General features: G+C 43.8%; 1 protein-coding gene across 2 annotated transcripts; it reads right to left on the bottom strand.

Annotated features, from left to right (window-relative positions):
* Window positions 1–479: 479 nt before the first annotated feature.
* TSN (translin) lies at window positions 480–8,905 on the bottom strand. Of its 2 annotated transcripts, XM_032412427.1 has the most exons (6): window positions 8,665–8,892; window positions 7,389–7,482; window positions 6,295–6,391; window positions 4,425–4,540; window positions 3,442–3,521; window positions 480–2,643 (listed from the first exon to the last, which is right to left on the bottom strand). In XM_032412427.1, exons 1-6 carry the CDS (start codon window positions 8,728–8,730, stop codon window positions 2,410–2,412), a joined length of 687 nt encoding a protein of 228 aa, XP_032268318.1. In that variant the 5' UTR covers window positions 8,731–8,892; the 3' UTR covers window positions 480–2,409. The 2 variants fall into 2 exon arrangements, with proteins under 2 accessions (XP_032268318.1, XP_032268328.1); XM_032412437.1 differs by lacking the exon at window positions 3,442–3,521 and having other exon boundaries at window positions 2,476–2,643; window positions 8,665–8,905.
* Window positions 8,906–18,577: the final 9,672 nt, after the last annotated feature.

Genomic DNA, 18,577 nt, shown 5'->3' with positions numbered 1-18,577 from the left:
AATGTTTGTTACTGTTGTTTGGAGGGGAGGGGTGTTTTTTATTTGTTTAATGTTTATTACAGTGAATACTAAAAAAAAAAAAAAATTATTTCAGGCTTGGTGTCAGGCACACAATGACGCTCCACCTGAGGAATACAGTCTCATCCAGACCAAGAACCAAGAAAACTGGGCGCCTGGGTGGCTTATTCAGTTAAGCAGCTGCCTCCAGCTAAGGTCATGATCCCAGAGTCCTGGGATCGAGCCCCACGTCGGGCTCCCTGCTCAGTGGGGAGTCTGCTTCTCCCTCTGCCTCTGCCTCCTCTCCCCTGCTCATGCTGTCTTTCTCTCAAATAAATTAAAATAAAAATCTTAAAAAAAAAAAAAGAACCAAGAAAGCCACGATTTCAGAGTACACGGTACGAACTATGCCAGCGGCATCCTGCAGATCCACCTCATCTCTTCAGCCACTTGTTTAAGTAAAGGACTCAGAACAATGCCAAAGAAGCTTTCATTCTTTATTAAATTCTCTTAAGCGTTACCAATATTATTATTCAAGTTTAAGACAGGGCAAATCTTATGAAGTATTTATGGGTTCTCTTCTTATAAATAAATTTATAAAGAAAACATCCACTAATTCATCTCTACTCTAAGCTGCTCAATTCTCTCAAATTGAAAAGAAGATTCTGGTGTACTAAAAAACCAGAGCCGAGGCTTTTCAGTATGTTCAATTACAATACTTTTAATTTAACTCTTGAGTGGTTGGTGTCTTTTGATAATTTTAACTATTAAACAGCAGTATGTGCTTATCACCCCTGGTCATCTTCAGCCTCAAAACACCTTGAGATTCTCCACATAGAAGAAAACTATTACCAAACTTACTGCAAATGTTTGATCATGTAGTTAGAAGCCTTTTGTGCTCAACCCAGGCAGCGCTATTACTGCACATTTCAGATGACCGCCCGAGGCACTTCAAACACCTGAGCACCTTTCTTCTTTCTACAAACTCTCCTGAAGAAAGAGCAGTCAAGTAAATTGTTCTAAAACCCAAAAATGCAAAGCAATTTATGCTTTGTTTCTACTTTTTTCCTCAGGATGGAAAATTTGGTCAGTCCTTAACTTGGCCTGATCACGGCTCTGACAGCGAGGCCAAATACTCTACTGCACAAACGGAAAGCCTAACCAGGGATCAAGCACGAGAGGATGGTTCCAAATACCTCCTATTATTCTGGAAACACTAGCACCTTCCTTTCAGTGAGCTCCAAAACCTGTGGGTTAAGTCACCATTTTAAATCATTTCAACGGCAGAAATTACGTGGCAAGTATTCTTAGCACTACCTGAAAACAAGGAGGGGGAGGTGGGTGCCAACAAGGTCCATGTGACTTGCCCAAAACTGTAAATCTAAAACCTGACTGTTGGGATAGCTGCCAACAACCTGAAACTGCTTACTCTAAAAAACATTACCAGATCAGATCTTCTTTTTGAATCCAAGGTTTTCTCTTTTTTCCAGACAGAGCACAGCTTTTTTCTCTCTGAACATACCAGTCAGGGTATTGCTAATTAACTTGACTGGGTGGCTTTACAGTCTCAGACCAGACAGTCTAGCTGGCTGCTAGGAAAAAGGTTTCATAGCTTAAAAATATATTATATGAAGTGTTAGTTTAAGATGTGTGTGAAAACGATTTTTAAGTTGCTGCAAGAGCAGAATGTTAAGGCAACGTCAGAAAACAGAGGTGTTGTAAAACACTAAGCCCTACTCTCCACCTGGTAAACAGAGCTAAATGATAAGATGTTAATCCCCTAATACAAAAACGTCCCAAAATAATCTATTGAACTTGACTTTGCAATTTCATCTTTTATATTTTGATGGCAGTGAGAGAGACCCTGGGGCTGTAACTCCCTTGCAAAAATTTCAACACCTGATTTACTCACGAGGCTTAAAATAAGGAAGGGAAATATAAAATAAGTTGTCATTTGCTTGGCAACCATCCTTTTAAATTACCTATTTGTATACTGTATCCAGGCTACACCTGGGTATGGATGGCTAATCTGGATATAGAAAACACCTAGGATCACTTCTGGAAGAAACACAAGACAATAAACTTCTCAATCAGTACATCAACAGTATTAGGGTAAGCAAGAAAAGGACTTTACCAAGAGACTGACATTTATACTTTTTGACAGAACTGAAACACACGGAATTACAGAGCAAATTCACTGAAACAACAAAGAAAAATCTGTCCTTGTAAAGGCTATCTTTTTTACCCCCAAAAAAGTGTTTCAATTTTGATACTTACACCACACACTGGTTAAGAAAATAAAGCGCGGTGTTTAGCAATGGGGCGGGGCAATCCTAACTACCTTGAGAGGCACTGGGCTCACCCTCCCCAGCAACCACTGAGGTCAGCAGGGCCAGGCACCAGGAGAGCCTCCTATTTCTCTGCACAAGCTGCCGCAGTCTCCTTATTGAAGCCCCGGATGGAGAGATCATAGACCACCTCCTCTACTTTCTTCACATCGTACTTCAAGCCGTCATAGCGCTTCCTCAAGGAGTCGTTTTTCAGGTTGAGAAGGCGGAAGCCGGAATCCAGCTCATTGATGAAGGTGGAGATGTGGAGGGGCCGGGAATAGTCTCCGGCAGTCACACTGTTGACAGACAGCCTCGACTACACGAGGGAAGGCAAACGCGGATATGTCACAACAGGACTCTTCAGCACATCTTCCTCCCAATCACAACTAAAAGACCCTCAAAGGCCACGCAACTTTTCTACATGGTCTTTTAATAATTACATTTTGACAATGTTTAGTATTACAAAATTACCTCATGACAAGAAATCATTCCCTTTCTGTTGGAGTTTCCCTGGTCTACAGTTTTCATCAATATGAACAAAGGCTACAGTGGACACCTTTATAACAGCCTTTTTTGTTCTTTAGAATTATTTTCATAGGACAATTTCTCCAGAGAGACATTAAAAGAATATGGGCAAAAATAATATATAGTTATACAGTTAAATTGTTCTCCAAAGCAAGTATATGTATTGACACAGTTACTAAGAACATATACCTCTTGCCAATACTTTAAAAGGAAGAGGTATCAGTATTACCATCTTTTAAAAATTCACACATTGGTAAGTATGCACAGCTAGCTCACTGTCTGAACTGGCCTTCCTCTGATGACTAGCAAAACATAACACACACAGTGTACGACGACGAACTGGTGGTCAACAGAGGGCTTAGAAAAGACTTCCTGAATTATTGTACCCATTTTAAAAACTGACAGTGAAGTGGGAAGATCAAAAAAGCAAATGGCAGGGGTGCCTGGCTGGCTCAGTTGGTGGAGCATGTGACTCTTGGTCTTCAGGTCGTGAGTTCAAGCCCCACGGCGGGCATGGAGCCTACTTAAAAATAAAATAAAATATTAAAAAAAAAAAAAAAAGCAAATGGCAAACCACTAAACTTCTTACCAATTCACTGGCAAGAATTAGAACTCCTGAGAGATAATCTTCTACATCCAGATGAAATCCTTTCTCCCGATCTGGCTCAACTAAAAAATATACCAAAGTAAAAATAAAGTCATGATGTGAACAGAACCTGAACCTAAAAATGTAAAATACTATATCTACATATATATATGCACACATATAATTTCTCTCAACAAAAGGAAAAGAAAAAGAAAAAGAATCTTTTACAATTGTGTTTTTAATGGATTCAGACTTTTGGCAACTAGGCCTCACTGTGGACTTTTGAGTTTTCTAGCCTGCAATTTTTCCTTTCATTCTTCTCTAAAAAAGTAACACCCCCAAGAATGTTACCTAGTTGTATCAGAGAACATCTTTGTTTTTGGACGATGCATGCTGCAGCATTTAAAGAAGCCGTGATACTACAAGTGGTTTTCACATGGTATATGCACACGTGTACACCAAGTGAACAGACCAAAAGATATGGCAAAAGAATAAGCAGAGGGGCGCCTGGGTGGCTCAGTCGGTTAAGCGGCTGCCTTCAGCTCAGGTCATGATCCCAGGGTCCTGGGATTGAGCCCCGCATCGGGCTCCCTGCTCAGCAGAGAGCCTGCTTCTCCCTTTCCCTCTGCCTGCCGCGCTGCCTACTTGTGCTCTCTGTCAAATAAATAAAAAATATCTTAAAAAAAATAATAATAATAATAAGCAGAAAATCTAAGTGGGGTGTAAACAGGTGTTCACTGTACTATTCTTTCAACTTTCTGTGGGCCTAGATTTTTTAAAAACTAAATTTTACGAACTAAAAGAAACACTCAATTACAAAAACCAAGCTTGCCACCACATATTTTTACGTTTTATGTTTCCAAGTCATTAGTTTCCCATTTAGTTCTCATTTAACAAATAGAAAGTACAAGCAACAGCTCCCCACCCAACCAAAAATTAAGCTACCATGCCTGATTCTGCAGACCAACGCTAATGAAGACACTTACTGCCAAGAATTTCTGTAACCGCTTCTCGAGTCACTAGTGTTTCTGATTCCAAGTACACAACAAATGCAGCCAAGAAGACCAAACGCTGCAACACAAACCTCCAGTGCTCATGAAATCTGCATGGATATAAGCTCATTTAGGTTGAGGGATTAGGGGCCTTAAAAAAGATAAGTTTAGTACAATCGCAGTCCAACATTTTAGAAATAGAACGCTTTTTCAAATCAAATCTATGTGAAACCCCAACATATAAAATGTGTAAGACTACGACACTTAAATATATCAGATGGAGACAGTGTAAGTTTTACAAGTTCAAATTTATAACAATTACTTATGAGAAGTTTAATAAATGAGAAACATGATCCAACTTTAATGAATATAAAAATATTTACAATTTAAGATTAGGGATGACAAGAACAACTGTATTTTAGAAGTTTCGAATTTTAGAACAATGATACTGCTCTCAGAAAAATTAAAATTGGCAAGTACAGATTGATGAGAACTGCAACTGTACATCAGCCTCAACACTTAACTTACTCTCACATTTTGAGTGTGGCGTATCAAGAAAATCTGATTCACACAAGTAAGAAATAACTACCATTTGCAATCACTAAACCAACAGACTTTTAACTTTCAGGATACTGCAATTAAACTGAGCTAGAGGCACAAAAAAAGGAATAGAAAATTTTATAACCCCAAATATTAAGTGTTATGCCTCCTGAATTTCAAATATGGCAAATTCAAAAAAAAATTTTCAATACAATTCAAGTCAAACAAAACCTTCTAAGAGCCAAATCACTCAGAGGTCAGCCTCTGTGTGACCTCCAAACTACACGATCTCTCAAGATCCTGTCAATTCTATTGTTCAACGTCTCTATACATCTATTACTACCTCACAGCAGGGGTCAGCAAACCTTTTCTGTGAAGGGTCAGATAGTAATATTTTAGGCTTTGTGAACCACCTCCAGTCTCTGTCACATATTTTTATTTGGGTGTTTTTGGTTTGGGTTTTTTGTTCTTTGTTTTTTGTTTTTTTTAACAACCCTTTAAAATATAAGCAGTTCTTAGCTTCCAGAAGCAGCAGGCCACAGGTAGTTTGCCAACCCCTGCCTTAAATTATCCTGTAAAGTTATATTATCCACTTCCCACATACATGTTCTGTTTTTTGCCCACATGTCTTAACAGACCACCTTTTTCACTAGAAAACATGTTTTTCACTAGGAAAACAAACACAAGTAAAGATTTTAGGTTCTTATTCACATATTTCATCAGTACCCAGTTGCAGCTTCTTCCAGTTTAACATCTGTGAAATTAGGATGCATTTTACAATCTATAAATTTCACAATTATGATTGGCAACAAATTTTCTTCCCTAGTGGTACATAAAATAATGGTGACTCTTAAAATTAATGATGCTATAGATTCAACAAAACACAGCATAAAACATTAAATACGTTATTCGGCAGTAAAACTCAAACTCCGAGATAATACTCAATTCATGTATATACTGCCACTTAATCCCATAACTTTAACAGATAGATATGGTTCACCCAATTTCACAAGTAACTTAAATATACTAAAAAAGATAATCTTTCGTTGATCTTCATACAACGAATATTTTCATTTTCATTCCTTTTTCGTTGCAAAAATTATACATGTTTCTTAGGAAAATTCTCAAAGAGAGGAAAAAAATAAAATCACCAAATTTGTCACTATTAAAATACCACCACTATTAATAGTTTGACTCTTTTTCATTGTTTCTTTTACATAGAGAAGTTTTTACCTAGTTCTAAGCAATCATTCAGTATATACAATTTTTCTCCTGCCTTTACTTTTACGTAACATTACAAAATAAAGCGATTTTTCTTACAAACCTGTAATACTGTTCAGCAGGGAACTTGGTCTTCAAAGATGTTAAATGTGTTTTTACTGTACCAAAATGTTCTCGAGCTTTCAAACACCTCTTTGGAACTGATCACAAAAAGATAATCAAACATAATAATAATGAAAGATTTATCAAATTTCAAATACAGTTCTTCCTTAATAATCTATGCAGTCTATCTGAAAATAAATCAACTTTAAAAAAAAAATCTCATGACCAAATGCAGGGTATGCATCTCTACTTTTCAACCTGGCTCTCAAAATTTCATCTTTAGTTTCCCTACTGATTTACCAACACTGAAAAATAAACAAAAATTTGCTAAAAGGGAATACTTTAGCAGACAAGTCAGTAAGCTGTCCTAAATAATGTCATCCTTAAAGGACCTTGTACCAGCTGCTATTCCTAGTCAGTCCTTAAAGGACGCCTTATTTGGACAGCTTCTAGCTCCCATATTTGGTCAAAAAGAAGCTTTATCAAATATTCTCAATCTGACTGACCAATTCCATACCACTGAGACAAATGACTTGCCTCTGACCCTTGTACATTACAATATGGTATCATTCTCTGACTGAAAATATATTTCAGCTCTTTCAGTTGTGCTGGCTGTATCTTACAATGAAGGTTCCATGTTTAAACTTATCATATCTGATCTCCATTCAAGGGGCTGACTGTAAACACATTAGGAACATTTTACACTGGCCACTTCTTATCTACAAATGCATATTAAACTATATTCAATGAATGAAAGATTGGGTTTAAAAGGAAGAGAGCCAAATGAAAGCTAGATGCACAAGAGAGCTACAAAACTATTACAATTACCACATTATAATTACGTTATCACGTTACTATGTGAAAGTGGAAGCTCAACCATAACACACAGAATTCTGTAACCATATAAAATGCTCAACTCACCCACTTCTCCAATTTTTACTCACCACAGAACATGAGGGACATTGTTCTTAATAAAATGACACAGACTTGAAATGTTTTCTGAATGGAAATTAACTCTTTAACTCTTTAAATAACTCTTTTAAATGACTGATAAACTGGATCTTAAAAAAACCCTTCAAAATCAAAAGAACTTACTGTCCTGAAAACCAGCACCCTGATGGACCCCTTGCAGTAGAGTTAAGATCTCTCGAGCTGTTTGTTCTAAACTCTGTACAACTTTTCGGATTTCCTAGAGAGATTAAAAATCAAAGTAACAGATAAACTCATAATTATTATCAGAACCTCAAGCCAAATAAACCAGATAGCATAGATTAAATATCTATGACACCTTCACACACATGCAAAACTCTGACAATCTTTACAAAGACTGAACCGGTGCAGAAAATATCCAGGTTTGAATCCTGACTTTGCCACTTCCTTCCTCTGTGAGAGCTTCAAGAGGTTATTAAAAAGCCTGAGATCTCTCATGTATCCTTCAAAGGATAATTGCCACCCAACCCAAATATCCCACTGAAACACTATAAATATTAAAAGAGATAAAGTATCTGAATGTGATTTGTAAAAAGAAAAATGCAATGCAACACAAACACTGGGTAGTTTTCAATCATTTTACAAATATTCACTGAGCATACTTATGTGCGAAGTACTGTGTAAATACTGAGTACCCAACTAGACAGTCCTTTCCATCTCTCAGTTTAGAGCACAATGGGGGGAGACACGCGTTTAAAAAATACGGATCGCACAAATGTTTTTAATGTGAATGCGCTACTAAAAAACACGACAGGAAAAGGATCATTCAGACTGTGAGATCAAGGATATGAATACGAGATAACCAGGAAAAGAAAGGAAAGATGCGAATTCCAGGAAAAGCAGACAGTACATGTAGAAGTCCTGAGGCAAGAAACTATCTGCGGAACTGGAGAAATGAAAGAGAAGTAAACTGAACATAATACACAACGGAAGATGGCGTAAAATGAGATGGGGTTAGGGGAGGAGACACCTGTGGGCCATAGCAGAGCCCGGATTAATATTCTATGTGGAATAAAAAGCCATAGGAGAGTTTTAAAGAGAAGAGGCCACACGTGCTCTTAAGCCAACAACAAACACGTGAGATGCGTGCTGTCTTGAGTCCCAAGCGCTGAGCCTTCGACAGAAACAAGCGCCGAAAAGGAGAAAGACTGACACTCAAACGAGATTGGCGATGCTGAGGAGCCGAGACTCGAACACAGAATCAGGACAAGGTAGCAGAATCGCGGGTGGGGGAGGAACATGCCCTAAACTGAAACAAGTGGGGAAGCAACCCACCCCCGGAGGCTTCCCCACCGCTCGAGACAGAGCGACAGAGGAGGGCCGAGCGATGTGGCCCAGCAAGCAAGGAAAGGGAAAGGGGAGGGGAGGAGAGGGGGCTCGCCTCTCGGATGTCCTGCTCGGCAGCCAAAAAGCCCTGCAGCTCCACGAAGATCTCGCTCACAGACATGGCGCCGGCTGCACAACAATCAGCCAGTGCGGCGAGTGTGGCCGCGGAAGAGCGTTTCAGAGACCACCAGCGCAGTCAGTCGCAACGCCCGCCGCCGCCGCCGCGTCCACCGGGCCCTGCGCTACGGACGTCGCTGGGGTCCTCCGAGGTCCGCGGCGCGCAGGATACCGGGCTGTCCGCCGTGCTGCCTGATGTGCCTCCCGACGCTTCCGGGCCGCGCGCGCGGAGCCGAGGCACGTGCCCAGGGGGCGGGGCAGAAAGGAGTGGGTGGGGCTTCCAGCTGGGGACTTTTCGGACAGGCATCGCGGGGAACAGCCCGCGAAGTGGGGAGGAGGGTCCCTCGGGGCACGTGGGCCTGAGGGGGCGGGGCGGGCTTGGAGGTGGTGCGAGCGAGCGCGGCTCTTACGCGTTTGTGTTATGCTGAGCGGGAAGGGGCGGTGGGGAGAAATGCTTCAATGCTGAAGCGTATGCGTGAAAAGCCAGGTGCAGAAAACTGTAGCGAGATTGCAATTTTCCGGAAGAAACAGGAAAAACAATGCATTCATATTTGCAAAAAGCACACGGGAAATAAAAGTGTGTAGGACCGTGAGAGTAGGTGATGGATTGCGAGCGAAATTTTTTTAACGTTTTCCCTGTATGACTATGACCTATTTAAATCATATGAATTTTTTAAGCGTGTGTGGTGGGAAGCTTCTCTTCCACTCAACTAACACCTCCTTAACCCAATTCCCCTTGAGGCAAGCGCCGTAATGATTTCTTGTCCTTGCAGACGTATTATTCCATACATCTACCCTACAAATAGAAATGTGTATGTGTGCGTTGTGTCAACCTGAAAATAGATACCATGAGAGCCAAATGAGTGTTTGAGATCAAAGAATTGCAATTCGGTGAGCATAGACTCCAGCAAGAGCCAAAAAAGTGTCCCGTCTGCAGGGTGAAAGCAAGGATTTGTTTGGTTTTGGAGGGGGGCACCACATGACTTTGATAAAAGGAAAAAAAAAGTGTTAATTTATACGAACAGGCTGGCTAAGGGCTAGGCCGCTTTTGGTTACACAGTGATGACTACTTCTATTGTTCTTGACAAACGATGCTCTTCTTTGTTTACATTATTAACTATTGCGTCTAAAGAAAGTCCACAACCGAGAGTCTTATGATTGGGAAGCCCATGGTTCCGTTGACTTTAGGAATAATTGGTTGTGAAACAATTGCTTCTGGACCAGACCAGGTTTTTTGTTTGTTTGTTTGTTTTAGATTTATTTATTTTAGAGAGAGAGAGAGCAGGAGCGAGCAGGAGGGAGGGGCAAAAGGAGAGGGAGAGAAGTCCTCAAGCAGAGTCTGGGATCCCAGGACCCCCAGACCATGGCCCCAGGGGAAATCAAGAGTCAGTCGCTCAACCTATTGAGCCACTCAGGAGCCCCTGGACTGGTCCTTTTTTTTCCAGTTCAAGAGTTCATTAGCCATTTGTTGTAGAAAGGAAAATGGAGCTTTTCTCGAAATGGAGTCTCTCATGTCTAGAATTGTATACAATCCACAGTAGGCTGCACTCTCCAAATGAATTAAAATGATTACTTATTTCAACTAGATGAAATTTGTTTGCTTTGTGTGAGAGGTTATTCTAAAACTTTACATGAAGGACACTGTATCTTCATTATACTTCTGTGAAGCGGGTGTTACCTTATAAAGAGTCGGCCAAATCACTTTTTTCGAAAAATCTAAGTGGTTTTAAGCAGCCCCTAAGAGTGTCTTTTCTCATTTGTCATGTTAGAATTAATAACACCTATCTCTAAAAGTTTGGGGAATTATAAATGTGTGCAAAGGACTACTTTCTGTCCCTATGAATTTGACTCTTCTAGGTACCTCATAGAAGGGGAATCATAAGGTATTTGTCTCTTTGTAACTGGCTTATTGCACTTACAATAATGACTTCAAAGTTCATCAGTTCTGGGGCGCCTGGGTGACTCAGTCGGTTAACTGGCTGCCTTCAGCTCAGATCATGATTCCCAGCGTCTTGGGATCCAGTCCTGGACAGGGCTCCTTGCTCAGCGGAGAGTCTGCTTCTCCCTCTCCCTCTGCTGCTCCCCCTGCTTCTGCTCTCTCCCTCACGCTCTCTCTTTTAAATAAATAAATAAAATCTTAAAAACAACAACAACCACAACAACAACAAAAAAAAAAACGAAGTTCATCTATGTTGTACCATATATCAGAATTTCATTCCTTTTTAAGGCTGAATAATATTCCGCTTTATGTATATACCACATTTTGTTTATCCATTCATCCTTCAGTGGAAATTTGGGTTGTTTCCTCCTTTTAGCTATTATGAATGATGCTGCTATGAACATAGCTGAGCAAATATTTCCTGCTTTCAATGCTTTGAGGTACATGATGTTAACCTTAAAAATAAAACTGCCAATTATTTTACCAGCAAAAGATGGGTTTGTTCGGGAATGACAGAGAATTGCAATCCAGGACAAAGAAGCTGTGGCAAAACTATAGGCAAATCTGCAGAACAAAGGAGAGAAATGCTCTTGTAGAGGAAAGTGAGAAGTTGGGAGGGGAGGAAAGCCTTCCTTCCTCCTACTAGAGTAGTAAAGTAGCATCTACATGTAAGGTCAGTCTCTTTCTATTGGACTTGCAATTGACTACAGTGGTAGGGCAGGAGAGCTCTCCCTGCCAAACCTCCCAACCCCATTTTAGTGAGGTTTCCGTTTATGAATGTTCACAATAACCCGAAGTGGTGTAATTTTTTAAAACATTTTATTTATTTATTTTAGAGAGAGAGAGCGTGCAAGTGCCAGTGAGGGGAGGGGCGGGGGGGGAGGAGACGGAGAGAATCCCAAGCAGACTCCACCCTGAGTGCAGAGCCCAACATGGGGCTCAGTCTCACCACCCATGAGATCATGACCTGAGCCAAAACCAAGAATTAGGCGCCCCTATAAGCTCATTTTTTTAAAGATTTTATTTATTTGTTTGAGAGAGAGAAAGAGCACATGAGAGGGGGGAGGGTCAGAGGGAGAAGCAGACTCCCACCTAGCAGGGAGCCGGATGCAGGACTCGATTCCAGGACTCCAGGATCATGACCTGAGCCGAAGGCAGTCGCCTAGCCAACTGAGCCACCCAGGCGCCCCATAAGCTCATTTTTTAATTGAAGTATAGTTGGCATACAATATTATATTAACTTCAGGCGTACAATAAGTCTAGTTACCATCGGTCACCATACATAGTTATTACAATATTATCAACTATATTCCCTATGATGTACTTTACACCCCCATAATTTATTTTTTTTATAACTGGAAGTTTGTACCTTTTAATCTCCTTCACCTATTTCACCCATCCCCCCACAGCTCAAATTGAAACATCCTAAGATTATAACTCTTAAGATAGTGCTTTATAGAGAGGCTCCTGGGTGGCTCAGTCATTAAGCGTCTGCCTTCGGCTCAGGTCATGATCCCAGGGTCCTGGAATCGAGCCCCGGTCGGGCTCCCTGCTCAGCGGGAAGCCTGCTTCTCCCTCTCCCACTCCCCCTGCTTGTGTTCCTTCTCTCTCTCTCAAATAAATAAATAAATAAAATCTTTTTTTTTTTAAAGTGCTTTATATATTTACATTATAGGAACGTTAATTCTATTAGAAAATTGTCTCCATCTTGTTTATTTCTACATAGTGAAAGCAGAGTATGCTCCTAAGGTGGGCTGAATTACCCATCACCTCACCCTACTGAGAACTTTTCTCAGTGCCTGTCAAACACTCAATAGATATGTGGTGAATGAATCACCTTTACCAAATTGCCCTGCAGTTCAGTTGTAACAATCACACTCTGTTTTAATGTGTAAATGTGTTTTGGGGTGGAGGGGAGAGAGAGAGAGAGAGAGAGAGAGAATCTTGGCAGGCTCCACACCCAGCACAGAGCCTGATGCAGCACTTGATCTCATGGCCCTGAGATCATGACCTGAGCTGAAATCAAGAGTCAGGTATTTAACTAACTGAGCCACGCAGGTGACCCTAAAATGTAGACATTGTTCATGTGATTTTATTTGTGGAATGAGCACGCCATATTCATTAACCCAGTCAGTCACTTATCAAAGGCTATTTTGTTTGGTTCCAATTCTTTCTGTTATAAATAGCATTGTGATAAACGTCTTTGTAAGCCCTTATCAAGATTTAAAATAATTTTTAATAGGTCCTATTTTTAAAGTTCTTGATATATTTTGCCAAATCACTACCCGGAGAGATTAAACTAATTTCCACTCCCCTGCCCACCAGAGCCTCAAGGAGCCAACTTGGCTGCAATCTTCCCAATGTGAATCTTAACACTGCAAACATTCTAGGCTAATTTCAGGGGGAAATTATACCTCTGCTAATAGCATGGAAAACTATGTAAGGGGTGATGCACTCCTGCAAGGTTCTTTGAGGGGCAAAAAGGTGTGGAAACCAAAGACTGGTTGGGTGTCATTGCCGCAGTCCAAGAGCAAGGAAAAGGGGTTAGGGAACCAGAGAAACATGGACAATAGGAGACGGGCCTCAGGCTCTGTCTCATTTGTACCCACGGGATTTTATAAGAGATGACAGAGCGACAACATGGAGAGGACAGTGTCACTGAAATAGTTTAACACATTTCCCAAGAGGCCAGGGCACGCCAGGCCCTGAAGAGGACCACATGGGGAAGCACCAGGTTTAGTCAGGAGGCAGAAGCAGGACTGAGGGAAAGCCTGGGCCAGAGCCTTTATGGGGGTTTCTGCAGGAAAGGCAAGGCAGGGCAGGGGAACTAGCTTAGGACTGGCCAGCTTGATTAATCCTAAAGGACCTTAGGCTGGTACCTGGCTATGGCATGATTTAGGGTCAGGCTAAAATCTTGACTTGGCATATGAGCTGGATAAGGAAGCAGCATAAGAAAGATGTGCTCCAGGCTGAGCTTTTTGAAATCTCTTAAGAATTAGCTAGTTCTGGAAGAGACGGTCTCTCCCTAGCCAGCAAGCTTTTTAAGATGTCAAAACATTAGGGGCGCCTGGGTGGCTCGGTCAGTTAAGTGTCTGCCTGTGGCTCAGGTCATGATCCCAGGGTCCTGGGATCGAGTCCCGCATGGGGCTCCTTGCTCAGTGGGGAGCCTGCTTCTCCCTCTGCCCCTCACCCCCCCACCCCCTTGTGCTTGCTCTCTCTCTCTCTCTCTGGCAAATAAATAAAATTTAAAAAAAAGATGTCAAAACATCACAAAATACAGAAAATAAGAAACATGATGAATACAGGCCGGAAAGAGGGCATGATGATGGGGACTGCTGGCCCTGCAGGACCCAGGACACCATGACTCACACCCCATTCTGAAGGGCAAGAAAGGATCCTGGGATGGAGGAGGGGATTGGTGCGTCAGCTCAGCGACTTTCACAGGGACCGTCTGGCTACCCCCACAATGCACTTTTCCCGCCCCCAGCCCCCAGGTGTCCACCCAGCTTCACCCAGGTCATCGCCACACCCAAGGTCTGGATTTGGAGGTGTGCATGACGTTAAATCTAGCACAGGGCAGGATGTGGCAGAAGTGACAGCCACTCACAAGGACGGAGGGAGAAAATTTCCCTCACAGCTTCAGATCACGTGGTCCTGAATGGTGTGCAGACCGACTTTGTAGTTTGTTGGGTGACATTTCTTGAGGCCGCACTATTGAGGCTAGTAACAAGGATGAGAGTTTCTCCCCCTTCTTCCCCTGGGATTGTCCCTTTCAGCCCATTCCCACAGCCCTGTGACAGAGGAAGGGGCAGCTGGGCAGGGCTGTAGAGACTGACTCCAAGAGCTGGGCCCACCATCCAGGTGGGCCTGTTGGGTGACCCCCCCCCAGGAAGTGTGGTGGGAAGGGAGGAGAACAAAGGAAGGGAAGGGGAGGGAAGGCTGAGCAAGCACCTCCTGGTACTCCCTCCCGGTGCCATCTGTGTCCCTTTTCCTGCAGCCCTCAGCATCTCCCCACAAACCGTCTCCTCCTAAGACTCAGCTCCCTGGACACTCAGCACAAGCTGCCTCGCCCTGCGGCTTGCCCAGCTCTGCCACCTGCCTCACCTCATATCCCGCCCACCCGCCCTCACCATGCTGGACTCCGGCCCATAGGTGGGGATGGTGGCTCCATGGGAATGACATGCCACCATTCCATCTCAACGGACAGGTGGCATGGGAGGTCAGTGGGGGAAAAGGAAGGGAAAGATACACAGTGAGCGCGCACTCAGTAATCCAAGCAGGGGTGTGTGGAAGTGCCTGGAGGCATTTTGGTTGTTACAATGACTGGGGGTGCCCACTGGCATTGAGTGCTGGGGGTCGGTGCCAAGGACAGGTGAGCTCAGTGAAGAACCGCCCCACCCAAAGTGTCAGAAACCTCCCCCCACCCCCCCAACCCCCATCTACCAAAAAAAAACAGAAAGAAGCAAGGGAGGGTGGGAAGAAGGGAAGGCAGGCAGGAAATAAGAAGCAGGAAGAGGAAAAGGAAGGAAGGAAGGACAAACACGTGTGGCCCTAGCCTGTCACCTGGGCAGGAGGCAGGCTAGCTGCTAGTCTGATCACGAGTAGTGTCCCTGCTGCACTAGAGGATGCAGACTCCCCCCAGGAGACCTAAACAATTCTGTCACCCAAACTCTTCTTCTGGATGAGAAAGCAGAGGATTTCCCCCCAGGCACATGGCTGGGGGGTGAAAAGGTTCCTCCTGGGCTCCCTGAACAGGATGCCACATCAACTCCTGGGATCACCCACCCAGGTCCCAGGGTGACTCTTGGGCCCTGGGCAGCAGAGGCACAGCCGAACGAGATGTTACCCAGCAGGGCAAGAGTGAACGTCACCGGCAGGCACCATTAACTGAGAGTGACTGACAAAGCCTTGGAAGGAAAAAAACAAAAGCAGGTCTGGTCTGGGCTGCAGTGAGAATCTTAGCGCTGAGACTCTGTCCCCAGTTAAGAGCTGATGTCTATGGTCTGGGTGGCCTGCTATCCCGTGAACATCCAGGAGCTCCTCCAGCACCTGCCAAGACAGACCCAGGCCTCGTGTTTTCCTCAGAAAACCATTTCAGGCTGTACCCATCATGTAAACTGTATCTGTTTCCTAGGGCTGCCATTACAAAATGGCCACAAACCGGGTGGCTTAAAACAACAGAAATCTATTCTCTCACAGTTCTAAAGACTAGAAATCCAAAGGTGAGATGTTTCAGGACCGTTGTCTCTCTGAAGGCTATGGAGAGAGTCCTTTTTTACCTCTTCCTAGCTTTTGGTGGTTGCCAACAATCCTTGGTCTTCCTTAGCTTGCAACTACATCACTCCAGCCTCTACCTCTGTCATCCAGTGGTGTTCTGTGTGTGTGTGTGTGTGTGTGTGTATTCAAATTTCTCTCTTTTTATAAAGACACGAGTTACTGGATTAGGGCCCAACTGACTCCAGCACGACCTCATCTTAAGTTGATTACACCTGCAAAGTTTCTGTTTCCATCACATGTACCAGGGGTAAAGACTTAAATTTATCTTTGGGGGAGACACAATTCAACCCAGTACAGTGATCAATCTCCAAATCTCTACTCCTGTTACTCAAAGTGTGATCTATGGAGCATATGCATTGCCCCCGGGGGTTTTGTTACAAAACAGATTCTGATTCGTAGGTCTGGGGTGGGGCCCCAGATTCTGCTTCTACCATACATACTTACCGTCTACCATTCCCAAATATACACCTGCGTATCAGCCAAATTCAGCCCTCGCCGATGCCAGAACACTTGCCACCACGATCTCCCAGACCAGCTCTGTTTGGACTACTCCGATAGCCTCCTGTCCCTGCTTTCTCTGTGTTAAAAAAAAACAAAATACAGGGGTGCCTGGCTGGTTCAGTCGGTAAAGCATGCAACTCTTGATCTTGGGGCTGTAAGTTCAAGCCCCACGTTGGGTGTAGGTTACTTAAAAATAAAATCTTTTTTTTTTTAAAGATTTTATTTATTTGAGAGAGAGAGTGAGAGAGAGCATGAGACCGGGGTGAGGGGCAGAGGGAGAAGCAGACTCCCTGCTGAGCAGGGAGCCCGATGTGGGGCTCGATCCCAGGACCCTGGGATCATGACCTGAGCCGAAGGCAGACGCTTAACGACTGAGCCACCCAGGCGCCCCTAAAAATAAAATCTTTGGAAACAAGCAAACAAAATACAACCAAGTAAATTTGAAGATCTAATGGGCTTTATTAAATGATGCATGAATGTGATGAATATGGCACTGACTGAGCCACCCAGGCGCCCCCGCAGTATTCTTTTTGAAACATCTGCAATCACCCTCCACCCTTATTAGAGTAGTATTATTACCAACAATGGCAGTTCACTCCTTGGTGAGCTGTAGACAGAAAATGTACCAGGTGGTTGCCTCACAAGGTCACTTTATTTGTACAAACAAGGAAATTGCAGGGAATGACTTCCAAAGCCTTGACTCCCTGAACAAGGAGAAGCAGGCCCCTTTTATTAGGCCTTGGCATGAATATTCAGAGGGGGATTTTACCATTATCATGAGGCTGAGGCACTTTCTGAATCATCTGGGAAGGCATCATCCTCAAATGTTTCTTCTTCTGTTCCAGCAGTCAGTTCCTTTCTGAAAAGTAAGACCGGGGGCGCCTGGGTGGCTCAGTCGTTAGGTGTCTGCCTTTGGCTCAGGTCATGATCCTAGGGTCCTGGGATCAAGCCCCACATCGGGCTCCCTGCTCGGAGGGAAGCCTGCTACTTCCTCTCCCACTCCCCTTGCTTGTGTTCCTGCTCTCGTTCTCTCTCTCTCTGTCAAATAAACAAATAAAATCTTTAAAAAAAAAAAAAAGATGAAAAGTAAGACCGACACCCAGAAGCTTCTAGGAGTTTCTTGAGTTCAGGAGGTCAGACCTAAGTTCAGAGGGTTAGGTCAGTGACAGTATTTTAAAGGCATAAACAGCCACAGCTTTGCTTAAAACCCTCACAACATGGGCGCCTGGGTGGCTCAGTGGGTTAAGCCTCTGCCTTCAGCTCAGGTCATGATCCCAGGGTCCTGGGATTGAGCCCTGTGTCCAGCTCCCTGCTCAGCAGGGAGTCTGCTTTTTCCCTCTCCCTCTGCTCTTCCCACTGCTTGTGCTCTCTCTTCCAAATAAATAAAATCTTAAAGAAAACAAGCAGAAAACCCCTCATATTGCCTTGTGTTTACAATAAACCCCAAGTTTCAAACCTTGACAGGCAGAGCCCTGGAGCTCCAGCCAGGCCCTCTCCCCTCACCCCTCACCCCTCACCCCTCACTGGCTGAGCTCCAACCACACTGGTTGGTTCTTTCTTTCCAGCTCTAAGGACAGTGCACATGGGGTCCCCCTACCTCCATGGGGAGCTTCCAGGTTTTCACACATGGCTCCTTACAGCCTTCAGGCCTCTACTCAAATACCACCCACTCTGGGGGGGCCCTCCTTGGTCACCTAGCATGCCTCTACCCCACGGGGCTCTTATGTTTCTCATTGCACCAAGCGCACCACAAACATTTTCCACCTCCCCAATCTCTAAGTTCCCCAAGGGCAGCAACACGAAAACACAGTAAGGGCTCAAAAAATGAGTGTGTGAAAGAAAGAAAATTAAAAAAAATTAAAGAATGATTGGCAAGACCTCAAGGGCACGGATGTTTGGGGCTTTATTTTTAAAACTCTCCTTGAAATTGGCGGGCCGCAAGATAGGCATGAGCAAGTTAACCTTTCACGGGTTTAGACAGTCGGCAGGAACAAGCCAAGCGTCGCCCAGCCAGCAGGGGGCGCCCGAGCTCCCTCCGGCCCCTCCCGGACTCCGCCCCGCCCCCGGCGCCCTATGCCCCGTCCTCGCGCCTCACCGCGCATGTCTCCCGCCTCCACTTCCGCTTTGGGTGAGC

Source organism: Phoca vitulina, unplaced genomic scaffold, assembly GCF_004348235.1.
Source record: "Phoca vitulina isolate PV1807 unplaced genomic scaffold, GSC_HSeal_1.0 scaffold1, whole genome shotgun sequence".
NCBI lineage: Eukaryota > Metazoa > Chordata > Mammalia > Carnivora > Phocidae > Phoca > Phoca vitulina.
The sequence above is the reverse complement of the archived record's forward strand: the minus strand, read 5'-3'. Positions and strand labels throughout refer to the sequence as shown.

Bases quoted from the DNA above. Each gene is read 5' to 3' on its own strand.
- TSN (XM_032412427.1), bottom strand. From the start codon at position 8,730: ATGTCTGTGAGCGAGATCTTCGTGGAGCTGCAGGGCTTTTTGGCTGCC. The intron at 7,483-8,664 runs GCGAGCCCCCTC...TAATCTCTCTAG, and splicing joins CCGAGCAGGACATCCGAGAG to GAAATCCGAAAAGTTGTACA. The intron at 6,392-7,388 runs GTAAGTTCTTTT...TTTTGTGATCAG, and splicing joins GGGTGCTGGTTTTCAGGACA to TTCCAAAGAGGTGTTTGAAA.